General features: G+C 49.6%; 1 protein-coding gene across 1 annotated transcript in view; it reads left to right on the forward strand.

The window, feature by feature from the left end:
- Nucleotides 1–210: 210 nt before the first annotated feature.
- srd5a1 (steroid-5-alpha-reductase, alpha polypeptide 1 (3-oxo-5 alpha-steroid delta 4-dehydrogenase alpha 1)) overlaps nt 211–16,763 on the forward strand; it is a 48,019-nt gene continuing 31,466 nt past the window's right edge. The window contains exon 1 of the mRNA XM_038797195.1: nt 211–693. Coding sequence (XP_038653123.1) covers nt 380–693 — 314 coding nt within the window. The 5' untranslated portion in view covers nt 211–379. The remainder of the gene's footprint in view (nt 694–16,763) is intronic.

Consider the following 16,763-nt stretch of genomic DNA (forward strand, 5'->3'; position numbering starts at 1 on the left):
CTCTGCTCGCTGCGGGGAGAAAGGGGCGGTTCCTGGCATAGGCTCAGCAAGTGCAGGAATAGGAAGGCCGCTCGACCGCCATTCGCTCCTTTGCTTCTCGCTGTCCTGCAATTTGCTGCTTCTCAATCTGACTGCTGGCTGTCAAACTGTAGCGTCACAGAGTCTGGCAAAACAAAGCAGCTTTTGAATGGCTGAGAAGCAAGTCAATCACAAGCTCTCCTTCCATCCCCTTGAAAAGCTCCATTCAGGACAATCGTTTGTTTTGCTCGGCAGGTGTAGTAAGAGGTCGGCTTTCGGTGTATTTCCTGGGTTGATAATTGCCGCAGCGACTTCCGTGTAAATAAAAGAAGACTTTGCAATTAGCCTTAAATTCCTCATTATGTCCTCGCAGTCTATGTTTCGCCTTGTTTTGGGCGTGCAGAATGAAAGCGAGATGCTACTGGGGTCGTCCTGGTTCATGGTCCTCATGGGAGTTTGCACATTCCTGATCTGCCAGTTCGTCGATTTGCCATATGGAAGATACGCTCGCGGCACGTTCGGGTTTGCAGTCAATGTGAAGGCTGCTTGGTTCATCCAGGAGATCCCTTCCCTGGCATTGCCACTCTATCTGATGTTTTTCAGCACTGACACTAATCCTTTGCAGCTTCCTAACCAGCTCCTCCTGGGCATGTTCATCTGCCACTACATCCACAGGTAAGAGCTGCATGTTTTCTAACTAGTGAAAACGGGTAGCACAATCAAATTGCGGATTTTGCGGTCAGATGATCTCGGAAGATTCCGCGAGATCTGTGACATGATTTGCACTTTTCCTGACATGACTTTGATTTTTGGCACCCATTCAAGGGGAATTCTGGTGTCCAGTAACAATTGGCTAAGGAACTATTCACATTAAAGATGACTGATTACTCATCACATTTTAATCATTTAAAATAAAGCTTGGGAAAGATGCTTGGGATTAAGGTAAAATCTGAAATACAAAATCGCTTTAAAATATTTCTGGTCGATGATTTTCAGATTTTATTCCACCATCACCGAATGAATAAATGTACATTGGATATCGTACGAAGCTATAAAATGGGAGGTTCAATTCCTGTGTTTCATATGCCAAATTAGCTAATCATATTTGGGCAGCATAGTAGCATAGTGGTTAGCATCAATGCTTCACAGCTCCAGGGTCCCAGGTTCGGTTCCCGGCTGGGTCACTGTCTGTGCGGAGTCTGCACGTCCTCCCCGTGTGTGCGTGGGTTTCCTCCGGGTGCTCCGGTTTCCTCCCACAGTCCAAAGATGTGTGGGTTAGGTGGATTGGCCATGCTAAATTGCCCGTAGTGTCCTAAAAAGTAAGGTTAAGGGGGAGTTGTTGGGTTACGGGTATAGGGTGGATACGTGAGTTTGAGTGGGGTGATCATTGCTTGGCACAACATCGAAGGGCCTGTTCTGTGCTGTACTGTTCTAAAAAAATATTTGGAGTGTGATTTGGAGTGTGTATGTGGAGCACTGAGTTTACTTTGTAATCAATTGGTTCGATTGCTATCAAACATCCTTGGCAACCCGCAGAGATAATTTGGCTCTGTTTTTATGCACTCCACAGTTGAATAGCCCACCAACACTGCTCTGGAAATTTGTAAATGATGAGTAATTCTCTAAGTTATTAGAGTGCAGCTGGTAAGAATGTGCTGGCGACTGTAGGAACTAAGACAGAAAATAATGTAGATGATAAACTACATAGAATTATAGAATCTGCACAGTGCAGAAGGAGGCCATTCGGCCAATCGAGTCTGCACCAAACTTCCAAAAGAGCACCCTACCTAGGCCCTGTAACCTCACCTTGCATAGTGGTTAATACTGTTGCTTCACAGTGCCAGGAGCCTGTGTTTGATTCCTGGCTTGGGTCACTGTCTGTGCGGAGTCTGCACGTTCTCCCTGTTTCTGCGTGAGTTTCCTCCAGGCGCTCCGGTTTCTTCCCACAAGTCCCGAAAGACTTGCTGTTAGGTGAATTGGACATTCTGAATTGTCCTTCCGTGTAATTGAACAGGCGCCAGAGTGTGGTGACTAGGAGACAGTAACTTAATTGCAGTGTTTTTTTTAAAAAGTATTTTTATTCAGGTTTTTCAGAATTTTTCATAAAAGAACAGTAATAACAAAACTAATGAGTGAATATTAGCATAGTGTAAAAAGAATATATAGAATAACAATTAAATAGACATTACCCCACGCGACCCAGTTTTCCCACACCATCCCAATGAAGCATTCACCCCCCCCCTCACGGTGCCTAGCTCTATCTTTTTTTTAAAAAATGTTTTGAAATAATTTTTATTCAAGTTTTCAACAACAAATTTTATCACAACAGATAAAAACAGTAACCCCTCCCCTCCAATACAAAAACAATAAATTAACAAGTAAAAGAAATAAGCATGAAACCATGAGAACAAACCGCCATAGCGAACCCGTAGGCCCCCCCACCCCGGCTACCTTACCCCGATTCCCGTCCATTTTCCCCTGATTCTTGGCCACCCGACTATTCTTCCTCTTGTTCGTTGGCCATAAACAGGTCCCGGAACAGTTTCATGAATGGCTCCCACGTTCTGTGGAAGCCGTCGTCTGACCCTCGGATGGCGAATTTGATTTTCTCCATTTGGAGAGATTCCGATAGGTCGGACAGCCAGTCTGCAGCTCTGGGTGGTGCCGCTGACTGCCAACCAAACAGGATTCTACGGCGGGCGATCAGGGAGGCAAAGGCAAGGGCGTCCGCCCTCCTCCCCAGGAATAGATCTGGCTGGTCTGAAAACACGAAGACCGCCACTATCGGGCATGGCTCCACCCTCACCCTCACCACTTTGGACATAGCCTTGAAGAAGGCTGTCCAGTACGCCACAAGTCTGGGGCAAGACCAGAACATGTGGGCGTGGTTGGCCGGGCCTCTTTGGCACCGTTCACATCTGTCTTCCACCTCCGGGAAGAACCTACTCATACGGTTTCTTGTTAAGTGGGCTCTATGTACCACATTTAGTTGCGTCAGGCTGAGCCTTGCGCACGTGGCGGTGGAGTTGACCCTATGCAGTGCTTCGCTCCAGAGTCCCCACCCTATCTCAATCCCCAGGTCATCCTCCCATTTCTTTCTTGTTGCGTCCAGTACGGTGTCGGCGCTTTCTACCAGTCGGCAATACATGTCGTTACAGTTCTCTTTATCTAGGATACTTGCGTCCAGTAGGTCTTCAAGTAGTGTCTGTCGTGGAGGTTGTGGGTACGTTCTTGTCTCCTTTTGTAAGAAGTTTTTCAGCTGCAGATACCATAGCTCATTCCCCCTGGCTAGCCGTAATTTCTCTGTCAGTTCGTCCAGTGTTGCGATCCTGCTGTCCGTGTATAGGTCCCTGACTGTCAGTGTCCCTCCATCCTGCCTCCACCTTTTGAAGGTGGCGTCAGTCAGTGCTGGTGTGAACCTATGGTTGTTGCAGATGGGAGCCTTGTCCGACATTTTGGTCAGGCCAAATTACTGCCGCAGTTGGTTCCAGGATTGGAGGGTGGGTGTCACCACTGGGCTGCTGGAGTGTTTTTTGGGTGGGGATGGGAGTGCTGCCGTGGCAAGGGCCCGGAGGGAGGTCCCCATGCAGGAGGCCTCCTCCGCGTCCACCCACTCGGCCTCTGGCTCCTGGATCCATCCCCTTACTCGCTCGACTGTTGACGCCCAGTGGTAGAATTGTAAGTTTGGGAGGGCTAGCCCCCTCCTGGATTTTGTTTTTTGTAGGACCTTCTTTGGGATCCTAGCATTTTTACCCCCCCGCATACAAACGCTATGATTAGTTTGTTCAACGCTTTGAAAAAGGCCTTGGGGATGTAGATCGGAATGGATCTAAACAGGAAGAGGAACCTGGGCAGTATTTTGATCGTCTGAACTCTCCCCGCGAGGGAGAGTGGGAGTGTGTTCCATCTTTGCAGGTCCTTTTTTACTTCCTCCGTCAGGCTGGTGAGGTTCCATTTGTGGATTCCTTTCCAGTCATGGGCTATTTGGATCCCCAGGTAGCGGAATTTGTGTCGGGCTTGTTTGAACGGCAGCCCCTTTAGTGCTGCTGCTGCTGCCCCCCCCCCCCCCCCCCCCCCCCCCCGGCTGCCTGCTTTCTCAGCTGGTGTGCCAGCATGCGGCTGGCTTTGTCTCCGTGTTCGTACAGGGTCCCGCGCGCCTGGCGGAGTTGGTGCACTGCTTTCCTGGTGGAGAGCAGGTCAAAGTTCCTTTGTAGTTCTTTCCTCTCCGCCAGGAGCTTTACGGTCAGGGACTCGGAGTATTTACGGTCTACCTCCAGTATGGAGTCGACCAGCTTCTGCCTAGCCACCCTTTCCTCCCTATCTCTTTGCGCTTTGAAGGTAATGATTTCCCCTCTTAGTACGGCCTTAAGCGCTTCCCAGAACGTGGAGGGTGAGACCTCCCCGTTTTGGTGGTTCTCCGTGTACTCTGCTATGGCCCGCGCTATCCTTTCGCTGAAGGCCTTGTCAGCTAGTAAGGCACCGTCCAACCTCCATGTGGGGCGCTGGGCCCTTCCCGTCTCTAGCCGCACGTCCATGTAGTGTGGAGCGTGGTCTGATATCACAATTCCACTTTGTCTATCCTTGGAAGCACCGTTTTCCCCACCACAAAGAAGTCAATTCTGGTGTACATGTTGTGTACTGGGGAGAAGAAGGAGAATTCTTTCTCCCCCGGGTGGGCGAACCTCCAGGTGTCTACCGCTCCCATCTGTTCCATAAAGTGACTGAGTTCCCTTGCCATGCTTGAGGTTTTCCCCGTTTTGGGGTTTGATCTGTCCGTCTTTGGATCCTGTATACAGTTGAAGTCCCCCCACCCCCCCATGATTAGTCAATGCGTCGCTATGTCCGGGATTTCTGCCATGGTCTTTTTGATGAAACTCGTGTTGTCCCAGTTGGGCGCGTACACGTTGACTAGAACTACCGGTGCCCCATCCAGGGCCCCGCTGACCATGACATACCGCCCCCCTGGGTCTGTAACCGTCTTTGTCGCCCTAAACACTGTCCTCTTGCCGATCAGGATCGCCACCCCCCTGGCCCTTGTCCCATAGCAGGAATGGTAGGTTTGTCCCACCCAGCCCTTTCTTACCCGCAGTTGGTCCTGCTTCCTCAGGTGCGTCTCTTGGAGGAAGACTATGTCGGCCCTCATGTTTCTGAGGTGGGTGAGGACTCTGGATCTCTTCACTGGGCCGTTAAGTCCCCTTATGTTCCAGGTGATTATCCTGGTGGGGGGCTTCTGCCCCCTCGTTCCTGTGGGATTAACCATACTTATCTGGTGGACGCGTCCCTGCCCTCCGGGGTTTCCCTTTGTTAGGGGGCCGTCCAGGATGGCCGCTGTCGCTGCTCTCCCCATGCGGTCGGGTCACTGCGCTCCGGGGATTCCCCTTGTCCCGGGGGCACCCGCCATGGCCGTCCACTGTGTGTCCACCACGCGGGTAGTCCCCTGCACTCTGTGGGCTCCCTTCGCCCACAGACCGTATTGGGTGGGTGCTTGCAGCGGTTCCTTGTTTCGAGCCCTTGGTTGTGGCACTTTGCAGCCCTGTTTCTTTTCTGGCCTCTTTTGTCCCTCCATCCCTGCATCTCCCCTCCCCGGTCTCTTGCTCCCTGTGTGCCCCCCCCCTTTCCCTCCTCCCCCGTTTGCTCTCCCGACTTTGACGGGTGTTTCCCCCCCCCTCCCCTGCCTGGCGCCTTCCCCCCCTGTTGGGGGTGTGCTGCGGCCCTGCTTTGTTGCATGCCCCCGGCGCGGGCTTTCCTGCTAGTACGGTGGCTCCCCTCTCGGGTGTTATTGTCTCGCTTCTACCCTGCCTGGCCTCTACGGTTTTCTGCCCGCTCTTCCCCCATACTACCCTGCACCCCTCTCGCCTGCTCTCCTTTCTCCATTACTCTCGTTCCCTCGTGCTGGGGCCTGGCCTCCCACCTGGAGCGGTCCCTCGGGCAGTGGTTTGTTCTTTGTTCTGGGTGTTCCTGCCGGAGGAGGGGGGGGCTGGCATTGCCTCGCCCCTCCCCACCCTCCTGTTGGCGTGTTGTTGCCCCTTGCCAGGGGCCCCTCATCCCTCCCCCCCCCCCCCCCCCCCCCCCCCCGGTTGTTTTCCAGCCTGTGCTCCTCGACGAACCTATTCGCCTCAGCGGGGGCTGTAAAGAAATATTCCCTGTTTTGGTATGTGACCCAGAATTTCGCTGGGTACAGCATACCAAAACGCACTCTGTTCCTGTGGAGAGCTGCTTTCGCTCTGTTGAACTCGGCTCGTCTCCTAGTTATACCTGCCTCAAGATCCTCATAGATTCGAATGGCGTGCCCTTCTCATTTGCAAGCTCTATTTTCCTTGGCCCAGCGCAGGATTGTCTCCCTATCCCGGTACCGGTGCAGTTTAGCTATGACTGCTCTCGGTTGTTCCCCTGCCTTGGGCTTCGGGTGCAGCGACCGATGTGCTCTGTCCATTTCCGGTGGGTTGGGGAAAGTTTTCCTCCCACTGTTGCTCGTTCTGGGTGAGTGTGCTTTACACTCAATTTGGCTCTCTTTCGTTCCTTAGCTCTAGAGTTGCCAGGTATCGTTAAGATACCGCCACAAGTTTCAAGTTCAAGTTCAGACCAATAACTCCATACACCAGTTAGTAAGTTCAAACAAGACACGTTTATTATAATACAGTTATCTACTAATTGTGCATATAAAACTACAAGACTAGGCTAATCCTACCACTAACAGGCCAATACTTATCTGAAATAAGGGAACTGCCGGATCAGGGAACAACGGCCTCTAGCTTTGTCCTGGATCCGCAGGCTTCCAGTCGGTGTGGACTAAAAGGGTCAGGAGTGTCTACTCTCGTAGCGTGCGTTGTGTGACACTTACTTGATGGCGGCTGCTGTTGGCCAGGCCTCTCCTCTCCGTGGTCAAGTTCGAGAGCTGCTACAAAGGTGTTCTTGTTGGGAGGGCTGGCTGAGAGAGCTGGTCAAGGAGAGGCTGGCAGAGAGAGAGAGAGCTGGGGTCGGCATCTCTGTCTTATACCTCTCCCAGGGTCTCGCGCCCACCTGGGCGGACCCTCTATACTCTCGCAATCGATTGGGTCTCTTCCCAATCGAATGATTTGAATTTCCCCAATAGCGGGGCAGTCCCTTGATCACTGGGTGGTTCTTGGGGCTTATTGTTTTGGACTTCTCTTGGCGCCGAGAAGTCTGGCCTTCTATTCACTGTAGCAATTTGAGTTTACTTGTTTCCATTGTACCTGGGAATCACCCGGTATCGCCTTATTAGTATGCTAACTTGTTTCCTTTCACAGTGCTGTCTGGTTTCTGCAGCAGTCAGAATACACAAGCGATTTTGCAAGCTGCTTGCTTTTGCAACATGTCCATTTTCCCTGCATTCTTTGTAATCTTCCATTTTGTGTTGGGCAGTAGCCACCCCAGGTGGCTACACTCCCTCCTTGTGATCCTCATGAGAAATCATGAAGGATCACCCAAGTTCGGTGTCTTTGTGTTCCCTGACCTCAGCGAGTCCCATGGCCTCTACACTTTCCTCAATTATGGCACAAATTTTTATCTAACAGTCTCTGATTGGCGCTATGTCAAAGGGGACATGCATTACTAGGGAACCTCTAACTATTCTTTGTAAACTACACTCCCTTTCACATTTAAACATTCTAGCTTCCTATCCTTAAAACATTATCATCATTACATTCCATTTCTGGCTCGGCAGTCGAGCTCAGAACATCACAATACGTCAGAAAAGGTCTTTATTTACAACAGCAACTCAAAACTTAAATCATTCATTACACATCAAGGGGATGGGGGGACTGGTGGAAGCCGAAAATAGTGGATTGTACTCTGTATATGGTCGAGGCGCGAGAGCGGGAGGCTCTCCTTCTCCATTTCCTTAACCTAAGTGTCTGTACTATGATGCAGAGAACTGCTATCGCGAAAAGTGATTCTACAACATATGACAGGGCGAACCGTTGAATTCAACCTCTAACGGCGAACTTAATCGTTTCCAGCCTGAGAAACCCTGCCATGTCACTAACCCACACTCGTGACTTTGGAGGCTCCAAATCCCTCCATCCCAGCAAATCCGTCTCTGGGCCACCAGGGAGGAGAAGGCTAGAACATCGGCTTCCCACCCCCTCCGGGCCACCGGATCTTCTGATACCCCAAATATCGCCAATTATGGACTCTGAGTCACCCTCCCTCCAGGAGCTCTGACATCACATCCGCAAATCCCTGCCAGAATCCCCTCAACTTTGGAAACGCCCAAAACATATGTACATGATTCGCCAGGCTTCCCCCACAGAGTCCGCTTCTTCAAAAAAACTACTCACCCGGGCAACAGTCATATGAGCCCAATGGACCACCTTGAACTGGAGCAGGCTAAGCCTGGCACATGACGAGGATGAATTGACTCTCCTGAAGGCCTTTTCCCATATTCCGACTTCCAACTCCCCTCCCAACTCTTCCTCCCACTTCCTCTTCACCTCCCCGATTGGGACCTCTTCCCACTCCATCAATTCCTTGTAAATCTCAGAGATCCTCCCCTTCCCAAGCCCTGTTTTTGAGATTACCTTATCCTGTAGTCCACTCAGGGGGAGGTGAGGAAAGCTTGGAACTTGCCTCCGGGTAAAATCCCGTACCTGTAGGTACCGAAACCTGTAACAACCCGGCAACTTCTCCTCTAAAACCTCCAGTCTCGGGACACCCTCCTTCATGAAGAGCTCCCCAAATCTCTCAATCCCTCCCTGCTGCCACCTCCTAAAGCCCCCATCCAGCCCCCCCCAGAACAAAACGGTGATTGTCACAGATCGGTGACCACACTGACGCCTCTCCAATCCCATGTGCTGTCTCCGTTGTCCCCACACTCTCGGGGGCTGCCACTACCACTGGGTTTGTGGAGTACCGAGCCGGCGAGAACGGCAATGGTGCCATTAATAAAGCCTCCAAACTCGTACTCTTGCAGGATGCCGCCTCTACTCACTTCCAAACTGACCCCTCCCCCACTACCCACTTCCCGACCATTGATAGGTTGGCCGCCCAGTAATAATTAATAAAACTCGGCAGGGCCAAGCGCCCCTCCCCATGACCCCGTTAAGGAGTGCCTTATTCACCCTCGGGGGTTTTACCAGCCCACCCAAAACCCGAGATTGGCGCATTAATTTTCCTAAAACAGTCCTTTGGGACAAAAATCGGGAGACATTGAAAAAAGAGCAGCAGCCTCGGGAGAACTGTCATCTTCACCATCTGTACCCTCCCTGCCAGTGCCAGCGGGAGCATGTCCCACCTACAGAAATCCCTTTTCATCTGATCGACCGCTTTACCCAGATTTAACTTGTGGAGCTGCCCCCAGTCCTTAGCCACCTGAATCCCCAGATACCTGAATCTCTTCGCCACCACTTTAAAAGGTAACTCCCTCGGTCTCCTTTCCTGCCCCTGTGCTGAATCGGAAACACCTAGTCCTTTCCTATATTTAGTTTGTAGCCTGGAAACCGCCCAAATTCTTCCAGTGTCTCCATGATTCTGGCCATCCCCCCCAACTGGTCTGTAATATGGAGAAGTAAATTGTCCGCGTAGAGCGAGACCCGATGCTCCGTCCCCCCTCTCACTAACCCCCGCCAGACATTTGATGACCTAAGGGACATTGCCAAGGGCTCTATGGCCAGGGCAGACAGTAGTGGGGCGAGTCGGCACCTTTGTCTTGACCCCCTATAAAGACTAAAATATTCTGACCGGACCCGTTTGGTTCTTGCATTCACCATGGGAGCCTGATATAGCAACTAGACCCAATCCACAAAGCCCTGCCAAAACCCAAACCCGAACCTGCCTAAGCCACTCCATCCGGTCAAAAGCCTTTTCTGCATCCATGGCTACTATCACCTCAACCTCGCGCCCCTCCGCCTGGCATCATTATAACATTTAAGAGCCGCCTAATGTTGGACGTCAGGTGCCTGCCCTTCACCAATCCTGTCTGGTCCACCCCAATTACCTCCGGGACACAGTCCTCTATATGTGTGGCCAAGATCTTTGCCAGCAATTTAGCATCTATGTTGAAAAGGGAGACCAGCCTGTATGATCCATAGCTCTCTGGGTCCTTATCCCGTTTCAAGATGAGAGAAATCGATGCCTGTGATAGCATTTGGGGGAGCACTCCCAGTTCCTTAGACTTATTAAAGGCCTTAACCAGGAGCGGCCCCAGTAAACCAGAAAACATTTTATAAAACTCCACTGGATATTCATCAGGTCCCGGGGCCTTACCCGATTACATCGCCCCCAATCCGTCTATCACCTCCCCGAGCCCAATTGGGCCTCCCAGGCCCTTCCACCAGCTCCTTATCTACCTTCGAGAACTGTAGCCCCCCAAAAAATTGCTTCATACCCTCCTCCCCGGCTGGGGGTTCCGATTTATAAAGTAAGCTATAGAATTCGCGAAACACCTAATTTACCGCCCCGGGTCTGCCACCACCTTCCCTCTCATATCCTTTACTTTCCCAATTTCTCTCGCCGCCTCCTGCTTCCTCAGCTGATGTGCTAACATCCTACTAGCTTTCTCCCCATATTCGTACATCACCCCTTTTACCCTCCTCAGCTGCCCCTCTGCCATACCTTTTTAAAAAAATTTAGATTACCCAATTATTTTTTCTATTAAGGGGCAATTTAGCGTGGCCAATACACCTACTCTGCACATTTTTCTGGTTGTGGGGGCGAAACCCACGCAGACACTGGGAGAACGTGCAAACTCCACACGGTCAGTGACCCAGAGCCGGGATCGAACCTGGGACCTCAGTGCCGTGAGGCGGTTGTGCTAGCCACTAGGCCACCGTGCTGCCCGCCCTCTGCCTTACCTGTGGACAGGAGCCCAAATTCATTTGAAGTTTCTGACGCACCTTCAGGAGCTTCTCACCCGGAGATCCGCATATCTCCTGTCCACCTGTAAGATTTCACCTACCAGCCTGTCCAACTGCGCCCATTCAGTGTTCTCCCTGTGGGCCCGAAGCAGAATACATTCCCCACTGATATCTGCCTTCAGTGCTTCCCAAACCACCCCTGCTGCGGTCTCACCCGTGTTGTTGCTCTTTTATGTACCCTCGAATGGCCTCCCTCACCCACTCACAGATTTCATCCTCCGCTAACAGCCCTACAGCTAACCTCCACTGTGGACGCTGGGTCTTTGCTGTGCTCACCCGTAGGTCGATCCAGTGTGGGGCGTGATCCGACACCAAGATTGCTGAATATTCAGTGCCCTCCACCCCGGCTAACAGCATTTTGTCCAGTATGAATAAGTCTAATCTGGAATACACCTTGTGCACATGGGAGTAGAATGAATACTCCTTGCTCCTTAGCATAATAAATCCACCTCCCGGGTCTGCCTCTATCTTTCCCACCTCGAATGCCAGAAATGGCCACCCCCCCCCCTTGTTCTAAAGTCCAATCCCGAATGAAATACCTGTCCGACCGATCCCTTCTTCAGTCTAACTTGGTCTCCCAGCTTCAAGTGTGTCTCTTGCAACATGGCCACGTCTGCATTCAGCTGCCTCAAGTGTGCAAACACACAGGCTCTTTTGACTGGCCCATTCAGTCCACGAATATTCCACGTGACCAACCTGGTCGGGGGCACCTTAACCCCCTCCCCTGTCGATCAGCCATGACCTTTCAATTATCACTCAATCCTCCTGATGGTGCTGTTAGTACATATTTTTAGAGTATGCTTTATCTGCCCATTACCCTGTTGGAGGTGATTTGTAGCAACATTTTGAGTCTTTTGCATGCTATATGTTTAGTAAGTGTACAGTTGAAAAATGAAAATCGCTTATTGTCACAAGTAGGCTTCAACTGAAGTTACTGTGAAAAGCCCCTAGTCGCCACATTCCGGCGCCTGTTCGGGGAGGCTGGTACGGGAATTGAACCATGCTGCTGGCCTGCCTTGGTCTACTTTCAAAGCCAACGATTTAGTCCTGTGCCCCCCCCCCCCCCCCACTCTAGTATAAGTTCCCAGAACAATGGCAAAAAGCACAAAAAACAAACAAACAGACCCTCCCAAGGTCCAAGCACAAAGGTCTCCTCCCTTAACAAAATCTAATCTAGTCAAACGCCTTGTAAACAGAGTCAGATGGAACAGACCGAGGGGGGAAAAAAGGAATTATACATGCAGAATCTCAAACCACTTTTTGAACATCCCAAATTAAATTTCAAAGTTAAAAGGCTAAGGTTTTTACAAGGTAAAACATCACTTCTAACTCAGTTCTCCACAGTCAAGGTTCAAGGTCCTTGTTTTCCCATCAGGTTGTTGTCCTTCATAAAGTCCGTCAGGTCCTCCGGCGAGCCAAAGTATAACTCCCGACCCTCCTTGGTCACTCATAGACGGGCCGGGTAAAGCATAGACAGGCCGGGTAAAGCAGTCCAAACTTTATTTGCTTCTCATACAGGGCCGCCTTAACTTTATTAAAACTCGCCCTCCTGTTTGCGCGTTTTGCTCCCAGGTCCTGGTACACCCGGATCTCAGTATCTTCCCACATGCACCATTTCATCTGCCTGGCCCATCTCATAATATGTTCCTTGTATAGGAACCGATGCACTTGTACCACCATCGCCCTCGGAGGCTCACGCCCCTGGGGCTTATGCATAAGCGCCCTGTGGGTCCGGTCCACCTCCAACGGCTTGGGGAGCGCATCCTCCCCTATCAGCTTCTCCAGCATCTTCCCCACATAAGCATTGGCATCCGATCCTTCCTTCCCCTCTGGCAGATCGACAATCCGGATATTCTGTCTCCGAGAACGGTTCTCCAGGTCCTCCACTTTCTCCAGCAGTCGCTTCTGTTGGTCCTGTAGCATCCCGATCTCTGCTAACTCTGAACACACTCTAAGGGTGTAAAAACTCTTTAACGCCCCTGTAATCTTTCTGGCAATTACTTTAGATATCACAGAATCATAGAATAATATAGTGCTGAAGAGGTCCTTTGGCCCATCGAAGCTGCATCAACGCATGAAAGACACTTTACCCTGCCTACGCAATTGCATTTGGCCCATAGCCTTGAATGTGCCAAGTGCTCAGCCAGGTACTATGTGAGGCAACCAGCCCTCAGACAGTGCATCCCAGACCTCCTTCTTCTCACCTCCTAAGTAAAACAGTTTTTCCTCAAATCCCCCCCTAAACCTCCTTTCCCTTACCTTGAACTTGTGTCCCCTTGTAACTGATCCTTCAACTAAGGGGAACAACTACTTCTTATCCACCTTGTCCATGCCCCTCATAATCTTGCACACCTCGATCAGGTCGCCCCTCAGTCTTCTCTGTTCCAGCGAAAATAACCCAAGCCTATCCAACCTCTCTTCATAAATTAAATGTTCCATCCCAGGAAACATCCTGGTGAATTGATCTGCACCCACTCCAGTGCAATCATATCTTTCATATATTGTGGTGACCAGGAGTGCACACCATATTCCAGCTGTGGTCTCACCAAAGTTCTGTACAACTCCAACATGACCTCCCTGCTTTTGTAATCCATGCCTCGATTGATAAAGACAAGTGCCCCATGTGCACTTTTTACCACCATATTAACCTGCCTATCTATGGACTCCAAAGGTCCGTCTGTTCCTTAGAACTTCTCACTGTCTCCCTGTCAAATGCCTCCTTCCAAAAGTGTATCACCTCACAATTTTGAGGATTAAATTCCATATGCCACTTTTTTGCCCATTTGACCATCCTGTCTATATATTCCTGTAACCCAAGACACTCAATCTCACTGTTACCTCCTGGCCAATCTTTGTGTCATCCGCAAACTTACTGTTCCTACCCTCCACATGGTCATCTATGTCATTTATATAAATGACAAACAATTGGGTTTTGTTTATTAAGCCATTAGGAGAGAAAAGAGGGGATATGAGAAAGCACTGGCTGATAAAAGTAGGAAAAATCCCAAGAAATTTGCTCGGTATATCAATGCGAAGAGGATAACCAGGGCAAGAGTATGGCCCATTAGGGATCAAGGGGGAAATCTGTGGGTGAAGCAGGAGGACGTTGGTAGGGTGTTGAATGAATACATCACATCTGTCTTCATCCAAGAGAATGAGAAGGTAGATATGGAACTATTACTAATAGGCACAGATTCCTGTGGTACGCCAGTGGACACTGGATTTCAGTCACTAAAGCAGCCGTTTGTCATCACCCTTATCAAGTTACCCTGTATCCCTGTGGCGGTACGGTGGTGCAGTGGTTTGCACTGCTGCCTATGGTGCTGAGGACCTGGGTTGGATTCCAGCCCTAGGTCACTGTCCATGTGGAGTTTGCACATTCTCCCCCTGTCTGCGTGGGATTCACCCTCACAACTTATAAGATGTGCATGGTAGGTGGAATGCCCCTTAATTAGAAAATAAATTGGGTACTCTAAATTTTTTTAGGAAAGAAAAGAAAGATTTCCCTGTATCCCATGTGCATTTGTCGTCTTTATAAGTCTCCCATATGGGATCTTGTCAAAAGCTTTGCTGAAATCCATGTAAACTACATCAACTGCACTATCCTCATCTACACACCTGGTCACATGCTCAAAAAATTAAATCAAATCTTTTAGACATGACCTCCCTCTGACTAAGGCATGCTGACTTTTCCTTTTTTTTAAAAGTATTTTTATTAAGGTTTTGCAGAATTTTTCACAAAACAGTAGTAACAATAATAACAAAACAAACTAGAGTGAATATTAACATAGTGTGTAAAAGGAGAATATACAATAACAATTACCCACGCGACAGTCTTCCCACACCATCGAATCCCCACCCCACCCCCGGCGGATTGCTGCTGCTGACAGATTAATTTTCCCGGCTGCCATCTCCGAGAGAACCTTAGTGAAGACCCTCTTAAGGCAAACTTTATTTTCTCAAGGCTGAGAAACCCAGCCATGTCGTTAACCCAAGTCTCTACACTCGGGGGGCTTCGAGGCCCTCCACATTAATAAAATCAGTCTCCAGGCTACTTAGGAGGCAAAGGCTAAGACGTCGGCCTCTTTCACCCCCTGAACTCCCGGGTCTTCTGACACTCCAAAGATCGCTATCTCTGGACTTGGCACCACCCGTGTGTTAAGCAGCTTGGACATTGCCCTCGCGTACCCTTGCCAGAACTCTCTAAGCTCCGGGCATGCCCAAAACATGTGGACATTGATGTATTCGTTCAACACCCTACCAACGTCCTCCTGCTTCACCCACAGATTTCCCCCTTGATCCCTAATGGGCCATACTCTTTCCTCCCTGGTTATCCTCTTTGCATTGATATACTTAGCAAATTTCTTGGGATGTTTCCTACTTTTATCAGCCAGTGCTTTCTCATATCCCCTCTTTTCTCTCCTAATTGCTTTCTATCCTCTATCCTGCACTTTCTGTACTCCTCTAATGACTCCGTTGATTCGTTCCCCTTGTACTTGCTAAAAGTCTGTCTTTTCTTTCTCATCATTTCTTGAATATCTCTGGTCATCCATATTTCTCTGGGCTTCTTACTCCTTTCTATTATCCTAGAGGGAGCATTTTGGGCCTGTACCCTCCCCATTTCCTTTTTGAACACCCCCCCCCCCCCCCCCCCCCCCCCCCCCCCATTCTCATGGAAAATCCATTCTCCCCCCTTTTCTGGCAACTTGTTTATTTCGTTGTCTATAACAGACTTAAATTTTACCATGTTTTGGTCACTATCACCAAAATGCTCCCCCATTAACCACCTGTCTGGCTTCATTCCCCAGAATTAGGCCCAGCAGTGTATCGCCCCTTGTTGAACTAAAATATACTCCTGATACATTTTAAGAACTCCACCTAAGCCCTTAACACACTGACTATCCCAATGAAAGTTGGGAAAATTGAAATCACCTAATATAATTACCCTATTATTTGTACACCCCGCTGTGAATTGCAACAGAAATTTGTTCCTCAATTTCCCGCTGACTATCTGGGGGTCTATAATAAACATCTAGCAATATGGCTGTCCCTTTTTTATTCCTAAACTCTACCCAGAAAACTTAATTTGATGCTCCCTCCAATATATCATCACTCCTTACTGCAGTAACTGACTCCTTCACTAATAATGCAAAGCCCCTTTCTCTTTTACCCCTCTCTGTCTCGCCTGAAGATTGTATTTCCCGGGACGTTGAGCTGCCAATCCTGCCCCTCCCTCGAGTACGTCTCCATGATGGCTACCATATCACAACTTCACATGTCAATCCTCGCCCTTAACTCATCCATTTTACCTGTAATACTCCTGGCATTAAAGTAGAGGCCATCTAGCCTTGTCTTACTCCCTTGATACCTCCTGCCGCTGTACTCCCTCTGACTTGATTGCTTTTCTGTGTTATGCTGTGTCCCTATTCTGTACTCCCTCCCCCTGCCGAATTAGTTTAAACTCCTCTTCCCAACAGCACGAGCAAACCCGCCAGCAAGGATGTTAGTCCCGTTCTGGTTCAGATGTAGACTGACCCACCTGTACAGGCCCCACCTTCCCCAGAAACAGTCCAGTGATCCAGGAATCTAAAACCCTCCCTCCTGCAGCCATGCATTCATCTGTGCTATTCTCCTATTTCTGTACTCGCACGCACATGGCACTGGGAGGTAAATCAGAGATTACAACCCGAGAGCAAACCACTGCTTTGAGCTCTCCTGCCATAACTAAACCCTTTTAAAATTTAAAACTTTAGTAGATCATCATACTTAAACAAAGAAATCAACAAAGTCCTTATGACTTACAATTCAATCTAGTTTGAACAATATCCACCACGACTTTTCACCAGTCAGCTGCACGCTTTGTAAACTCCC

The sequence above is a fragment of the Scyliorhinus canicula genome, chromosome 5 (genome assembly GCF_902713615.1).
Source record: "Scyliorhinus canicula chromosome 5, sScyCan1.1, whole genome shotgun sequence".
NCBI classification, from domain to species: domain Eukaryota; kingdom Metazoa; phylum Chordata; class Chondrichthyes; order Carcharhiniformes; family Scyliorhinidae; genus Scyliorhinus; species Scyliorhinus canicula.